General features: G+C 40.8%; 2 protein-coding genes across 2 annotated transcripts; one reads left to right on the top strand and one right to left on the bottom strand.

The window, feature by feature from the left end:
- Positions 1 to 230: 230 nt before the first annotated feature.
- On the top strand, positions 231 to 1,312 carry LOC100556873 (vomeronasal type-2 receptor 26-like). The gene has a single exon (XM_003230595.4). It carries the CDS (start codon positions 264 to 266, stop codon positions 1,221 to 1,223), a length of 960 nt encoding a protein of 319 aa, XP_003230643.3. The 5' UTR covers positions 231 to 263; the 3' UTR covers positions 1,224 to 1,312.
- A 2,813-nt stretch (positions 1,313 to 4,125) lies between these two features.
- LOC103282563 (zinc finger protein RFP) lies at positions 4,126 to 15,276 on the bottom strand. Its single transcript, XM_062969331.1, has 8 exons — positions 14,832 to 15,276; positions 13,148 to 13,243; positions 12,136 to 12,376; positions 11,960 to 12,005; positions 10,247 to 10,362; positions 9,535 to 9,588; positions 8,007 to 8,033; positions 4,126 to 5,024 (listed from the first exon to the last, which is right to left on the bottom strand). Exons 1-8 carry the CDS (start codon positions 15,240 to 15,242, stop codon positions 4,462 to 4,464), a joined length of 1,554 nt encoding a protein of 517 aa, XP_062825401.1. The 5' UTR covers positions 15,243 to 15,276; the 3' UTR covers positions 4,126 to 4,461.
- Positions 15,277 to 16,759: the final 1,483 nt, after the last annotated feature.

Genomic DNA, 16,759 nt, shown 5'->3' on the forward strand with positions numbered 1-16,759 from the left:
CCGCCTGCGCCACAGCCCGTTTATTTATATTCTGCCATTTCTCCCCAAGGGTACTCAGGGCACGTCACAGTACACATACACGGCAAACATTCAATGCTGTTTGGACAGACAGCAGACAGACAGTAAGGAGGTATGTTTGTCAATGTCCAGCTTTGGAGGTTGTGCTCGAATTGGCATAATGCCACTGAACCTGAGGGATAAGTAGCTTGCTAGATAGTGTTGAACTTCCCTACCACAAGCTTATTGTATAGACTACAGATCATATGTCACATTACTTTATGGTAATGCTACATTTGCTGTTGTTTTTTTCAGATGCTAATCACTGCATTAAGTGTCCAGATGAAGATTACTCCAACAAGGATCACACAGAATGTATTGCCAAGGTTATCAATTACCTCTCCTACAAAGACCCTTTGGGAATCAGCATAGCTTTCTTTGCCCTGTTCTTTACCTTAATCACAGGATTTATCTTAGGCATCTTCTTTAAATACCAGGAAACAGCCATGGTCAAAGCCAACAACCGTGATCTCACCTACATGCTTCTCGTCTCCCTCCTGCTTTCCTTCTTGTCCTCCTTTCTCTTCATTGGCCAACCGCGGATGGCAACCTGCCTTCTTCGTCAAACTGCTTTCAGCACCATCTTCTCAGTGGCTGTCTCATCCTTGTTGGCAAAAACCATCACCGTGGTGGTGGCCTTTATGGCCACTAAACCAGGAAGCAGAATGAGGAAATGGTTGGGGAAGAGTTTGGCCAACTCCATTGCCATTTCTTGCTCTGGTGTTCAAGTGGGCATCTGTATGGTCTGGCTGGGGGTCTCTCCTCCGTTTCCAGATTCTGACCTGAACTCCCAGCCTGGACAGATCGTATTGCAATGCAATGAAGGGTCTATGGTCATGTTTTACGGTGCCCTCGGCTACATGGGTTTTCTGGCTGCCATCTGTTTCACAGTGGCTTTCCTTGCTAGGAAGTTGCCAGGAGCTTTCAATGAGGCCAAGCTGATCACCTTTAGCATGCTGGTTTTTTGTAGTGTTTGGATCTCCTTTGTGCCCACCTATTTCAGCACCAAAGGGAAATACATGGTAGCTGTGCAGCTCTTCTCTATTTTGTCTTCCAGTCTGGGGTTACTGGGTTGCATATTTATCCCCAAATGCTACATTATACTATTTAGACCTCACTTGAATACAAAGAACTTTCTGGTGCTGAAAACTCAAGACGGCACTTGATTCTTCATCCTAATTTGCTCTTTATTAAGCACTGGTTTGTCCACTGAATGTAATGGTACTCACATCTTCCCTTATGAGTAAACTATCGAATGCTGTTAAAATATATATCTCTTCTTTTCATATGCATTATGAAAGAAAATAATATAATGAGATATAAAAATGAATGTATTGTAGGAATAGAACAGTAGGATGTAAAATGATTGATTCATCTTATTGAGAAAATATAATTTTCAGTAAATCTGTAAAGCATTCCAGGAAACAATTTCAATCTTAAATTATGCAGTCACGAACTCAGTTGTTTTTGTGTGCCTTCAAGGGTTTTTTTTTTTAAACTAATTGTGACCCTAAGGTAAATCTATCACAGTGGTTTCTTGATATGTCTTCTGAGTCTGAGAGTGTGATTTATGCAAGATCACCCATTTGGCTTCCATGACCAAGTAGGAATTTAAACCTTGGTCTTCCAGGGTCCGAATCCAATACTCAAAACCTGGTTCAGTTGGTAAATACTTCTAACAATAGACCTTAAGTTTTATTCTTACAGTTAGGATATGAAGTGACAAACATTGTGATTGTTCACATAAGAAATAAAACTGATTTGTGTTTCATAAAAATTGCCATGTTACACAGACCAAGCTGGTACAATGCGCTAAATAGTTGTGACCTTTGCAAGATCTGTGCTCCTGCATTTTGAAAAGGGGAATGTTGCAATTGGCCATCTTGATTAGCATTGAATGGCCTTGCAGCTTCAAAGCCTGGCTGCTTCCTGCCTCCCACCCTGGACATTCCAGAGATATATAAATTCCACTTGCCTAGTTTCCAACAGACCTCACAACCTCAGGAGATGCCTGCCATAGATGTGGGTGAAACGTCAGGAGAGAATGCTTCTGCAACATAGCCATAAAACTCACAGCAACCCAGTGATTCCGGCCATGAAAGCCTTCGACAACACAGTCAGAGGGAAGTTATGTAGAAAAAATACGAAGACAGTTCAACACTCACAATAGTTTTGTTCCAATCCCAGACTGTCCTATGATCAATCAGACTTTCAAAACAAAGCAGCTCTCTTCAAGGTGACTATAGATAACAAACTTATACAATAGGCCCTTGATATCCATTAGGGTTAGATTTATTATCAAAGTCCATTGATAATGAGAGTACCAGATTTTTTGTATAGGCCTATTTATTTTTGGCAGTTCTTCAGACTGATATAAACTAAACTAATGAAGTTGTTGTGTGTTTTCCAGGCTGTATGGCCATGTTCCAGAAGCATTCTCTCCTGACGCTTTGCCCACATCTATGGCAGGCAACCTCAGAGGTTGTGAGGTATATCCCATGTTCCCATTTATGTAATGCATTGTTACTTTATAGATAGATCAAAGCGTAACAGATTGATTTTTTAAAAGAAGTGTTAAAGAATGGTGAAAATTTCATAAATTTATTGTAAGGGCCCAGTGGGCCCAGAGAATATCTGTCTCTTCTAAATTCAAGGGCTTCTAATTCCATTGTTTTAAAAGGTTCAAGGACTTTATGCCTCCTAAATTTAATCTTAAATGTATACCTGATATTTAAAATGGGGTGTAGATCTAATTTTCTGATGAACTTATATTCTTCTGGATATGACTATATGATTATTCTTTTTAAATATTAGTTATAACTGTACATTTCAAATGATAGGATAATATACCCAATATTGTCATTGTGTTTATTATTATCATTACTATACGATTTTTTAAAAAATAATTTACTGGGCTAATTAGATCAATGGCTAATCTATGTGTAGATATATGTGCATTATATTTGGTTAGTATATAATACACATTGGGGCCCTGGTGGCACAGTGCGTTAAAGCCCTGAGCTGCTAAACTTGCGAACCAAAAGGTGCCAGGTTCAAATCCCGGGAGCCGAATGAGCGCCCGCTGTTAGCCCCAGCTCCTGCCAACCTAGCAGTTCGAAACATGCAAATGTGAGTAGATCAATAGGTACCGCTCCGGCGGGAAGGTAACAGCGCTCCATGCAGTCATGCCGGCCACATAACCTTGGAGGTGTCTACGGACGACGGCGGCTCTTCGGCTTGGAAATGGAGATGAGCACCAACCCGTAGAGTCAGTCACGACTGGACTTAACGTCAGGGGAAAACCTTTAGCTTTTTTTATATAATGCACATAAGGCCAGGCTTTAGTACAGCAGGTTAACCACCAGCTGCATAAATCTTACCAGTCAAAAGGTTCGCAGTTCAAAGCATGGGTTGGAGGTGACTGCCCGATTTTCACGCAGCTCACTTCCAACCTAGCAGATCGAAAACAGCTGTGAGTAGATAAATAGGTACCACTTACGTGGGGAGGTATTTTGTATTTTAATGGCACCATAAGAAAATACCAGAAAAATGCCGGCGCTAAAAAAAAGGAAGAAGTCTGGTCTGTGAGCAGGGCTCTTCAAAATGGAGGATGGAGTGACAGCAAACACACCACCCCTTGTAGCCGGAATCGAACATAACCTCCAGGACGCCAAAGATGGGAAATGCCTATATACCTCTATCTATACTGTTGTCTGTCCTATCTATGTATAATGGCATTGAATGTTTGCCATATATGTGTTCTGTGATCTGCCCTGAATCCCCTTTGGGGTGAGAAGGGTGGAATATAAATGTTGTAAATAAATAAAGAAATGATAGTACCAGATCTTCCTATTCAACCTATAATGTGACCTTAGCTTAGCAATTTCCTTTATAAGGGCTTTATGTCCAAAGGTCTCCTTACTATCCCATTACCACCACATTCGTTCAGAAGGAGATGTGTGCTTAAAACCAAAGGGTTTGGGAAAAAATAGGAAACGTTCTCAAACAATTTAGTACTTTGCGATAACAAGGTTCTGTCCTGGTAGCAAAACGAACAAGGCAACAATCTTGAAGAATCTTCCAAACAAAACTTTATTTCCCTATTAAAAACATGTATAAAATGATCAAATACCATCAAAAACATCAGCAGCAGCAAAGTGACACATCTGCAAGGCAATAAATAGTTATGATTAAAAAAAATCTAAATTAAAAGAAATTGATTTAACAAGTGACCATTCTTTCCTATTAGTATTTTACAACTCCATGCTGACAGCCTGATCTTGTCTAATTCTAATTCAGAACTTGGGAAGTCAGGTTTTGTGACTCCGGACCTCCCAGCATCCTTGGCTGGATGGTTCTGGGAGTTGCTGTCCAAAAAAAGCCATGCCTAACTTTTTCCTGAGCTCAGCTTAAGCACTGCAAAGAGAAACCCCATTCCCTCAGTTCGAAAAAGGGTCGGATCGCTTCCCCGGAGAGAGATTCTATACGAAAAGAGAAGATGAATGCGTTGGTATCACCATCAAAGAAATCCACCCGGCCACCCTCATAATCCAGGGCCACAAGAATCTTGGTGGGCTCTTGAGCCAAGGTCAAAACAATTGGTTCGGGTAAGACGACTGCCAAGATCTCACAAGCAAAGTACGCAGCACCCCTGAACGGCTTCCTCAAAGACCAGACCCCTTCTTGAGGGCTTAACTGCAAAACCCCCTTTCTCTTCATGGACTCCCTTGCAATGCCGATCGTCCAACTTCCCGGCCCTAATGTTTCCACAACCCACCAATGGATCCCAGAGGTAAACTTCTGACAGCCAAGGGCACAGGTCTCCCAGCTAAATCTCTCTGAGTTGTTCGGCATGGTCTTCTTCAAATATTCCCTTTTCTTCTTCTTGGATTCCCATGTTACGACCTTCTGATCCTCAGACAGATTGAGGTAAGGATGGGCTGTGTCCGGATCAAGAGTCACACTCACTGCAGGAAGGTGAAAACAAGGAAATGTGACATACACACCTGGGTGGATTGAGTTCCAGCAGCCATGTAAGCAACTGTCTTTTTCTAGAACAGAGGAGTCAAACTCATTTTTATCAAGGGCCACATCACCCTTATGGTTGCCTTCAATGTTTGATTTAATGTTGGAAATAGCAGCCTCCCAAGCTTTTTAATATTTATTTGTTAATGTATATATTTGCTAACCTGCATTCTATGAATATGTTGATTTGCCAGTTTGACTGGCCTCTTTGGTGTGGGAGGAGCTATAAACATGTAATTGTACTGAGCATGTTCAGACTTAGGACTCCATTTTGAATTCACTTTTGCATCTGACCTCAGTGGAGGTGTATGTATGTATGTTGCTGTTTGGACTTCAGTATAGAAGTATGCTTATGGACTTCAGTGAGTACAAGTATACTTAAAGACTATAGACCAGGGGTCCTCAAACTTTTTAAGTGGAGGGCCAGTTCATAGTCCCTCACGCTGTTGAGGGGCCGAATTATCATTTGAAAAAAAAATACGAACAAATTCCTATGCACACTGCACATGTCTTATTTGTAATGCAAAAAAACAAACAAAAAACCAACAACTATTTATTTATTTACTACATTTATACCCCACCCTCTCTCACCCCGAAGGGAACTCAGAGCGGCACACAAGTTGTAGGTACATACAATATATTATATTATTGGCATAGCACAATGTTAGCATTATATATTACTATATTGTCCTATACCACTATACCGTAATATTATTAGTAATATTACATTTAATATATAATATATAATTAATATTATTATATTGTATAATTATTAGTATTATATTGTATTACATTATAATATTAGTATCAATATTATATGTATACACAATATATTCAATTATTACCATAGCACAGTATTAGTAAATGAAAGAACAATACAATATTTAAAAATAAAAACAATTTTAACCAACATAAATCTATCAGGATTTCAATGGGAAGTGTGGGCCTGCTTCTGGCCAATGAGATAGTCAAGTTAAGTAGGATTGTTGGTATTGTGTGCCTTCAAGTCATTTCAGACTTTGGGCAAGGCGAAGTCTAAAACTAAGAGCGGGGGCCAAGTAAATGACCTTGGAGGGCCGCATCCGGCCCCCGGGCCTTAGTTTGGGGACCCCTACTATAGACTATTGATTAAAAATGATACCCTGTGTACTTAACAGAGAGAAACCTGCATTCTATCTGTAACTGAACTTCAATAAGAAATGTGCCTGTATGGTGAATTAATACAAGAAGTTTGGAAGTAAACAAGATATGTTATTTTAAGACTTGGGGTTTTTAAATCTCTGAGTGCATATTTTAAACTAAGAAGTTTCAAGGGAGTGTTTATTTTTTGGGCAACTGCAACTGCAAAGCAACATCTTTAAAACTCTTCCAACCAAAGATATGTGTAGTGGCATGTCTTTATCCTTGGCAGTTTAAAGAAATGGTTCTTTAGTTTAACAGCTGAGTTACCTGTGTGTCATTACATGAATATCACATGTTCGAAGAGTTAACTTCTAACAAGGTCATGCTTTTCTTGACTAGTGATTTTCAAAATGTGGTCTCCACATATCCATGGAGATTCACATTTGCCAAAAGTATATGTGCCCAGAGACTGGGTGCAGTTATTTTCCAATAGGTTATGGAATCTCCAATATTTAGTTACTTTATTTATACCCTATCTTTTTCCTCGTGGAGATTCAAGGTGGCTAACATCTCTGGAGTCAAACTATTTGATACTATAACCAAGGCAAGAAGTGACCATTGTTATAGAATTTATCATCATCATGCTTTTCTCCCAAAACTAGGATCAAAGTAGCTTTAAACTTAAAAAGTGCAAGGAAGGAGTCATTCTGACTTCTTTGGAAAAAGATTTCCAAAATCTAGAGCAGTGTTTCTCAAAATTTGGTCTTCCAGGTGTTTGGATTTCAGTCACCAGAATTCTTGATCATTGGCCAAGCTGGCTGAAGCTTCTGGAACCTGAAGTTCAAAACACCTAGATGACCAAGATTTGGAAGCCACTGAAGAGGCAACCATCAAGAAGGCCCTCTCTTGTATCCCCAGTAGCTTATGATGGTGATGAGACTGAAAGAAGGGAATCTCCAAATCACTGGCCATCACACATTTTGGTGCTTCAAATGTTAGATCTGTATCTGGATATATTCGACATATTCGACACCAGTTTTCCCCTATCCACTCTAGTTTTTGAGATGCAGAACATATGCCATCTACCAATCACCATTTGCTTGCCCATCAAAAATCACGATAACCATACCTAAGCAACTAGAGCTGGAAACCTCAAGGATCCTCCTCACTTTACTCTCACAACCAGCCTTCATGGTAGATCTGACTTTTACACAACCATTTAATAAAGTATGAAGTGAGCTTCAAACTGCAATGGTCAGATAACAAACTCCCATAGAAATGTGTGGTTGTTTGTGTAATAACTATCTGAGCCTCAAAGTGGTTCCAGGTTTTCTTATGCAATCACCTGCACACTGAAAACACTTTCTTCAATACCAGTTAGAAACTACATTTAATAGTTAGTATAAAGATTAGCCCAAATCGCTCCCTGAGTTTTTTTTAATATAAACTAGAACCAAGATGTCCCAATTTGCAACCTCACACTATAACCACTATACCATACTACCTCTTCCTCCCATCCCAGCTCATCTCAGCTAACAATCCTGTCTGAGGAACATACTTTTTTCCTATCCAAGTATTTGATGACTGGAAAAGAAAACATCAACTACATTCTGTTAAAGAAGTTCAAGCATTCGCTCAGTGCCTTCGTTGTCCGACATCTCGCCACTGAGGCAACCTCTTTGAGTGACACCGTGGAACTCCAATCAGCCCTAAGAACACCTGATTCCACCACTTAGTAAAAGGACACAGCTAAAACACCATTAAATATTTCCCATGCTCTTGAGTTTCTTTCTGACACTAACCTTTATTTGCCAATTTCTTCAGATTCCCTGTTAGGCAAACAAAACAAAAAAAGAGGACAAAATGTAAGTCAAACCAACTTCCAAGTATCTTGGAAAAGTCTGAGCATAAAATGCATTGATGTTTCATAGACACCTTCTATGTGCAGCTTGAAGAGCATTTTATATAATTTTATGCATTAATGAAAATCTGTGTATTTATTTATTTAAAGTATTTATATTCCGCCCTTCTCACCCCGAAGGGGACTCAGGGCTGATTACAATAAACACATATATGGCAAACATTCAATGCCAACAGACAAACAACATATATAGACAGACAGACACAGAGGCATTTAACTTTTTTTCCAGCTTCACGATTCCAGCCACAGGGGGAGCTGTTGCTTCACTGTCCACTGGTGGCTGTACTTCCTCATTCCTTTCCTCATGTTTTGCTGGCAGTTTTTATGATGTTGTAAATTAGTTAAATTAGCCTCCCGCATAAAGCGTACCTAAATTTCCCTAATTGACAGATGCAACTGTCTTTCGGGGCTGCATAGGTCAACAGCAAGCCAGGCTATTTAATGGTCGGGGGCTTAACCCGACCCGGGCTTCGAACTCATGACCTCTCGGTCAGTAGTGATTTATTGCAGCTGGTTACTAGCCAGCTGCGCCACAGCCCGGCCCATTGAACCACCAGAAAGCAAAAGTGTCTCTATCTCAGCGACCTAACTGGGCAATTTTGTCAGGTTTTACATTTCCAGTTAAGGGATTATCAGCTTTTATCTATTTCTCAAAAATGTTTTTTAAAAAGAAATCACAATCTCTCATGGAACGTTAAGGTTCTAAGGAACTCTCGTTAAGAAATCCCAAGTTAACAAAGTAAAAAAAATGTTTGATACATACATTGAGTTATATTGTTAATGTGGAGAGCCAACATGTCCTGCTACACCAAAATATACCCTCTCATACGATAGCTTACATCTATTCAATACTTGTCTTTTCAAGTAGTCAGTCTCATAGAATGCAATGGTACCAAGAGTATATGTTCTCAGTTTAAGATAAGTATTTAAATTAGGGATGGGGAAAACATTTTGCAACTTCTAGAGTTAAAAAATCTCTGTCCTGTACTCTTTTAAGCCTACACTGGAGTTGTTTTTCTTTTTGTCAAAAGGAAGTGACTTGGAAGTGGAAATCTCACTTTCTGTTGGGAAACTGCCTCTGCTGTTCACTGCTTTGAGTCTCTTTAAGAGAAAAAGTCCTATATGATAATAACAAGAAGATTCAAAGTGCAAAAAACAAAAACAAAATACTGCATGGGAAATAAATAAAAAAATACTGTGAGAAGGGTCTAGTTCTCCACAATTCTGCAGGAAGCCAATGCAACCCTGAACTTCCAACAGTTCCTAAACCCTGATTTAAATGACTGATGCAGAATGAATGGATGGCAGAAAAGACAGGGAAAGAATAACCTCTCCGGATTACCATTCACATCTCTCCTGTAATAGAGCTAAAGCATAATTTCCCAACAAAATTAATCCCAGAAAATTACCTGCATCCATGGTTCGCTCCAAAATGGCTGGACTCAGAGCTTTGTCCACATACTCTGTTACAGAAAGGAAAAGGTTGACAAAATGATTAAGTTAGTTACATTCTTGCCGAGACACCAAGAAGACATTTTATATCCAGGAAACATAATCAACAATAGCTTCACACTCTCATACAAACCATAGAAGCGTGACATGATAGTTTTCTCTCAAAATCTTAAGATCACAGAATCATACAACAGATCACAGTATTATTGAGTGGGAAGGGACCCCAAAGACCAAGCAGTCCAACTCTTTCCTGCATAGTTCAGACTAACCCTAACCCTGAACCAGATCTTGGTCAGAATCTACTTCACTCAATTTCCTTCCAGGAGCCACCTTATATTGGAAGCTATGCAGGCTAATCCCTGGTTGATACTAGGATTGGAGGTTACCAAGAAATACCAGGTGCCAAAGGCTAGATTTCAGAGAAAGGAACTGGCAAAACCATCTCTGAGTGTTCCTTGCCTAAGATAAACCTTACGGATTTATGGAATCGATTTATTCACATATTTATAACCATGGAAACCCACTGGTTACTTTCGGCAAACCATGCTCTCTAAGACTGAGAGGAAGGCAAAGGCAAACCTCCTCTAAATGACATTGGCCAAGAAACCCCCACAATGGCTTTTTCTTCAGGTCACCATAATGTGGAAAGAACCCGAAAGTTGCAAATACCTTTATAATTCTGCACCGCATTGTCTAAGATAGAATTTTTAAGACAGGCAAATTTGAGTCTATCTTCCAGTTGGGAAGAAATATCACGGATGTATTCTTCTATGTTCTCCCGAGACCTGGAAAGGAATATGGTGCAGTTTAAGGATCAGAAATAACACAGGAAGCCCAGCCCACCTTTTGAAGTTTAAGAACTTTGAAGAAACAGCTCCTATTTCCATCAATTTCATTAAAGATGGTAAAAAACAATCTGAAATAATTTAGAGCCAATACAAAGTGTTTTGCTGTCTGAGGCACAGCAGCAAAGGGCAGCCTCTTCTCCAGGGGTACCACTACTCTGTAAAATTAATGCAGTTTGATCCCAGTTTAACTAATGTAGCTCAACACTATAGAGCAATGGGAGTTGTAGCTTGGTGAGGATACATCACAATTTGTCAGAGAAGGATCACGACCTTGCAAGTTCCCATGATTCTACAGCATTGAGCCATGACAAATAAAGTGGTGTCAAATTGCAACAGTTCTACAGTGTAGAGGCATCCCAAGTCAAGCAATATAGACATACAACTTGGGCATGTTATTTTGACACATAAAAGTGAATCTATTCCCAAGCATTTCTTTCATCCATAATATCAAAAATATGGTAACACGTTAAATAATTAATAATTTCCCCATTTTTCAAGATATCATCCAAATTTGCTACCTGGTAGGGCAACTTACTCTGCTCATTTAATGATAAAGCCAGGGCTTGAAACCTATGTAGATTCATCTCCTCCCAACAAATGGAACTAAACTGACTGGATTCAGAAGCCAGTCTCTGGAAAGGATTAGGATTTCTGAGTCAAATGTTGCATTATCCTTCTCATTCTGGGACAGCCACTCTGAGTTCCTTGTGTCTATACTGTCCTTTTCTTATTCATTATTGAAACAAGGGGACCATGCAGAAAGCTGAGAACTTTTGATGGCTGAAAGCATCTCACTGCTCAGGATTTTTTTTTTCAGTGTCAGGAGTGACTTGAGAAACTGCAAGTCACTTCTGGTATGAGAGAACTGGATGACTGCAAGGACGTTGCAGGGGACGCCCAGATGTTTAGCTGCGAGAGGCTTCTCTCATGTTCCTGCATGGGAAGCTGGAGCTGACAGGCAGGAGCTCACCCCACTCCCCGGATTCAAACTGCTAAAATTTTGGTCAGCAGTCCTATCGGCAGAAAGGTTTAACCCATTGCGCTACCGGGGGCTCTGACTGCTCAGGTAACTTTACATTTGCTATCAAAGGCACATTTAGGTAAAATGATATTGCAGAGCCTGGGAAGCAATGTGTGCAATAATGAGATTTGTGGGTGCTTTTATCTATTTATCTCTCTTCCTTATACTTTTTATTTACAGATTTATCAATCAAAATGTCAATACCTTAGACTAGGGAGTGTGCCATATTGTATACAATCCATTTCTAATTATTGCTTTTACCCAAGGATGTTTAGAGCTTGATTTCTTTTCTTAAAATAGGACTGAAGTTGATTCACAACAGAAATGAAAGAAAGTGGGATGGGGAAGATGAGGAACACATGGGAAGTGCCAACCCATATGAAGAAGAAAAAATCCCAACACACAATGTGAACCAGAAAGAGTGCTGAATATCTCCTTAGATTTCAAAAGCTGCCCCACCAAGAACAGAGCTTTCCAAGCCTGATAGGAATAAGAGTGAATACAACCATGTACCTGTCTAAAGCTTTGTTGACGTTCTGAAAAAGAGAGAGATGGTTTTAGATACACAGAGAAAGCTTTGCAATCCTTGCTATTCTAATGGTGAGTTCCTTTCCCGCTTTCCTTGTCTGCGGGAGGAAAAAAAAATAGCTGCTCCCACAATTAAGGTCTCATGAAAAGCGTCCTCCTGCTAAATCTCACCTGTAAGAATTTATTTTCTGGCTGCTCAAATCTCTCCTCTATTTCAGAGGTCAGCCGGCAGACTTGGGCAATCCCTTCGGAGAGTTTGGTGACATTTTCATCAGATCTCTTCTCTGTCTCTTTCACCATCTCTTCCAGATGAACCATCCATAAGCGCTGATTCTCTTCAAGATACTGCCGCATTTTATCAAAGGCAACTCTGGCCTTCTTGTACTCCAGTTCTAACATTTTCTGGAGAGAATACATGCAGAAATTAAAGAAGAAACACAGCTAGAATGAGAGCCAATGTATCACAGTAGTTTGAGTGTTGGACTAGGGTTGCATCTATGGTACAGAATTAATACAGTTTGACACCACTTTTAAGTGCCATGGCTCAATGCTATGGAATCATGGGAACTGTAGTTTTACAAGATCTTTAGCCTTCTTTGCCAGAGAGTGCTGGCATCTCACCAAACTCCAAATCCCCTGATTCTGTAACATTGAGCCATGGCAGTGAAAGTGGCTTTTTTCGTGTCAGGAGAGACTTGAGAAACTGCAAGTTGCTTCTGGTGTGAGAGAATTGGCCGTCTGCAAGGACATTGCCCAGGGGACGCCCGGATGTTTTAATATTCTGTGGGAGGCTTCTCTCATGTCCCCTCATAGGAAGCTGGAGCTGACAGATGAGAGCTCACCCCCTCCCCGGATTTGAACTGCTGACCTTTCGGTCAGCAGTCCTGTTAGCACAAGGATTTAACCCAATGTGCCACTGGGGCTACTAGTGAAAGTGGTGCATACAGAGAATTTATTGTATTTCACTAGGAAAGACAAAGGTGCTAATGGCAAACTGGAATGGAAATATCAAAATTGGACATGATCACAGTGGCTGGAAGAGTCAGGAAATTAAAATCCAAAACATTAACTTTTTTACATTCCACAAATCAGGGGAAATAGAAGAATTGTCCGTTTCACTGTTAGTAGACATGTAGGACCACAACATGTGAATCAAAATGAAAGAAAACCTACCCGAAATTCCTGTCTCCGCAGCTCTTCAAGAGATTTCAGACGCTTCAGTGTCTCTTTTTCTTTCTTCAGGCGTTCCAAAAAGACTTTGAATTCTTCCTGCAGAAACATTTTTTAAAAGGTGTTTCTTCCAATAAGTGGTCTATGATTGCACCCCTACCTGAATTAAGGTAAAGGTAAAGGTTTTCCCCTGACATGAAGTCTAGTTGTGTCCGACCCTGGGGGTTGGTGCTCATCTCCATTTCTAAGCTGAAGAGCCGGTGCTGTCCATAGACACCTCAAACGTGATTTGGCCAGCATGACTGCATGGAGCGCTGTTACCTTCCCACTGGAGTGGTACCTATTGATCTACTCACATTTGCATGTTTTTAAACTGCTAGGTTGGCAGAAGCTGAGGTTAACAATGGGAGCTCACTCCACTCCCTGGATTCAAACTGCTGACCTTTTGGTCAGCAAATTCAGGAGCTCAACGTTTTAACCCGCTGCACCATTGGGGGCTCCCTGATTTACCCCTGCCTAATTTGAGATTGGAAAAAAGTTTGTTTCCATTTCTCTCACACACAGACACACTACACAAAATTATTTTATGCCTTGAGAAAGACCAGGTAGCTTTTCTCTCACTTTTCTCTGTTTGGGAACAAACAGTGAAGTATTGATTACAGCATCCTCCCTGATCAGTGAGTTTGTTTTAAACGATTTCAATTATCCCAGGGAAATTATCTTAAAAAATTATGCAGTCCTGTCCCCTCATCCACAGTTTTACTGTCCGTGGTTTGAGTCACCTGCAGTTAACCAATTTCCAACAATATTACTGGTAGGTTTTGATACTATCTGGAATTTTAGGCATTTATTTATTTTATTTACTATATTTATACCCCGCTCTTCTCACCCCAAAGGGGACTCAAGAGTGGCTTCCAAGAGGGCAATATTCAATGCCATTCAAACAACAACAGACAAATACAAACATTAACAATAAAAATCATAACATATTAAAACATTACATTATTAAATTAAAATCAGCAATTAAAACCACACAAATCCAAAGTCACAGTCCAGGGACAATTCCAATTTCATTGCCGCCTATTGCACTGCCTGTTTTCCAAAGGCATCCTTGCAACGTCCTGAAATGAATTCCCCATGGATAAGGGGGCTTTATGAAACTGTCACTATTAGGTTTTTTTTTTAGCCTGATTATACCTTTTAAAAATAGGCCACTGGTGTTATTTCCCCATACTGAAGATAACAGATATGAACCAATGGCAGGAGTTAAATTGCCTTTGTCAAGTAGTCTAAAGGAAAGAGGTATTAGATACCAGTATCTGCATGCCCAGGTTCCTCAAGTTGGTTACTGACCAAGGGTGGGTGACACATAGTCCCCCAGATTTTGTTGGGTTGTAGAGTCATAAAACAGGTGGTTTCTGTTTTCATGTCCTCCTTATGAACTTTCCCAGAGAAACTGGATGGTCAATCAAGTAAAGCCAGAGGTTGGAAAATGACTTTTCAGGGACCAAAACATATATACGCCACAAGTGTAGACGTTGGTCAAGCTGACCAAGAAGGGGGATGTTAGAAAGTCCAACACCTGAAGCCATCATGATTCCCATACCACATTTCATGGGGAAACAATGAGTCCCAGCTTTGGAGGAAAGGCAAGGGGTAAATGCCGTGTCACTATGTCCTCACATACCTTGTAGCTTTGGACAGCCTCCTCAACAGGGACCACATTGTGATTGCGGTGCAGGAACTTCTTGCATACTATACAGATGGGGGCTCCGTCGTCCTTGCAGAAGAGGGTGAGCAAGCCTTGGTGTTTCTCACACATGCCCATCCTCGCTTCTAAATCTTTTTTCTTTTGAAGCTTCTTGACCAGATTGGCCACATTGGCCAGTTGCCGGTTTGGCCGAAACTGCTTATGCTGAATCGTTTCTCTGCACTGAGGGCAGGACACCTCTTTGCCCGCTTCCTCCCAGTACTGGCTGAGGCAGGCCTGGCAGAAATTGTGCCCACAGTCGATCGTCACGGGGTCCCGGAAGCACTCCAGGCAGATGGTGCATGTCGTTTCATCAGAGAATTCGTTAAGGATGCTCTCAGATGCCATGGTGGCTACGGTCCTGAAGGCATAAGAAGCCACTTAGTGAGGAGCTCAACAGGGTCAAATCAAAAGCCTTAAGTCCCAGTTTGGGGTAAAAGTTGTATGCCACATATATCCCTACCATGTTTCCCCAAAAATAAGACAGTGTCTTATATTAATTTTTGCTCCCAAAGATGCTCTAGGTCTTATTTTCAGGGGATGTCTTATTTTTCCATGAAGAATTCATATTTATTGTTGAACAAAAAAATTAACATTTATTATATACTGTACAGTAGTTGTCATCATAAACCAGCATAACCAGACAAACTGTGAATCCTATCAATAATTTGTTACTACCAATATTTCCATGTACAACACTTTATGGTACGTACATTTACCAATCCTGCATGCTCTGGTGTTCTATTCGGTGGGCATGCTTCCAGACAAAAACTTTGCTGGGTCTTACTTTCGGAGGAGGCCTTATATTTAGCAAATCAGCAAAACCTCTACTATTTATTTATTTATTTACTTACTTACAGTATTTATATTCCGCCCTTCTCACCCCGAAGGGGATTCAGGGCGGATCACATTATACACACATAAGGCAAATATTCAATACCCATAAACACATCAAACAGAGACTGAGACAGAGACAGACGTAGAGGCAATTTAACCTTCTCCTGAGGGGATGTTCGATTCTGGCCACAGGGGGAGCAGCTGCTTCATCATCCACTCTGACGGCACTTCCTCATTCCAGGTTGTAAATTACTTAAACTTGCCTCCCCACTTTTATAAGTGGTACCTTATTTCCTACTTGATAGATGCAACTATCTTTCGGGTTGCTAGGTCAGCAATGAGCAGGGGCTATTTTTTATTTTTAATTGACGGGTGCTCACCCCGCCACGGGCTGGCCTCGAACTCATTACCTCATGGTCAGAGTGATTTATTGCAGCTGCTCAACAGCCTGCGCCACAGCCCAGCCCCCCTGTGCCACAGCCCGGCCCCTGCTCGTTGCTCACCTTCTGTGGCCAGAATCGAACATCCCCTCAGGAGAAGGTTAAATTGCCTCTGCGTCTGTCTCTGTCTCAGTCTCTGTTTGATGTGTTTATGGGCATTGAATGTTTGCCCTATGTGTGTATAATGTGATCCGCCCTGAGTCCCCTTCGATGTGAGAAGGGCGGAATACTAGGTCTTATTTTCTGGGGATGTCTTATTTTAGGGGAAACAGAGTATATAAGCCAACTTCATGTATACATCGAGGGCGGATTAAGAGGCAAATGTTTTGGATTTTGATCCAACCTGTGGATATTTGGGGTCATTCTATAGAAAGTAGAAGGCACCCATGCCAACTCAAGGAGCCATTCACTATTGGGAAGCCTTCTTTTCCCCTCCCAGGCAATAAAAAAAGCTCAGAAACAGCACCACAATTGAGAGACTAGAAGGGCTCTTGCTTCTTCTAGGTTGTTTCAGGACGAACTAAGCCAGGCATGGGCAAATTTCATCCCTCCAAGTGTTTGGGACTTCAACTCCCACAATTCCTAACA

The sequence above is a fragment of the Anolis carolinensis genome, chromosome 2 (genome assembly GCF_035594765.1).
Source record: "Anolis carolinensis isolate JA03-04 chromosome 2, rAnoCar3.1.pri, whole genome shotgun sequence".
Classification (NCBI taxonomy): domain Eukaryota; kingdom Metazoa; phylum Chordata; class Lepidosauria; order Squamata; family Dactyloidae; genus Anolis; species Anolis carolinensis.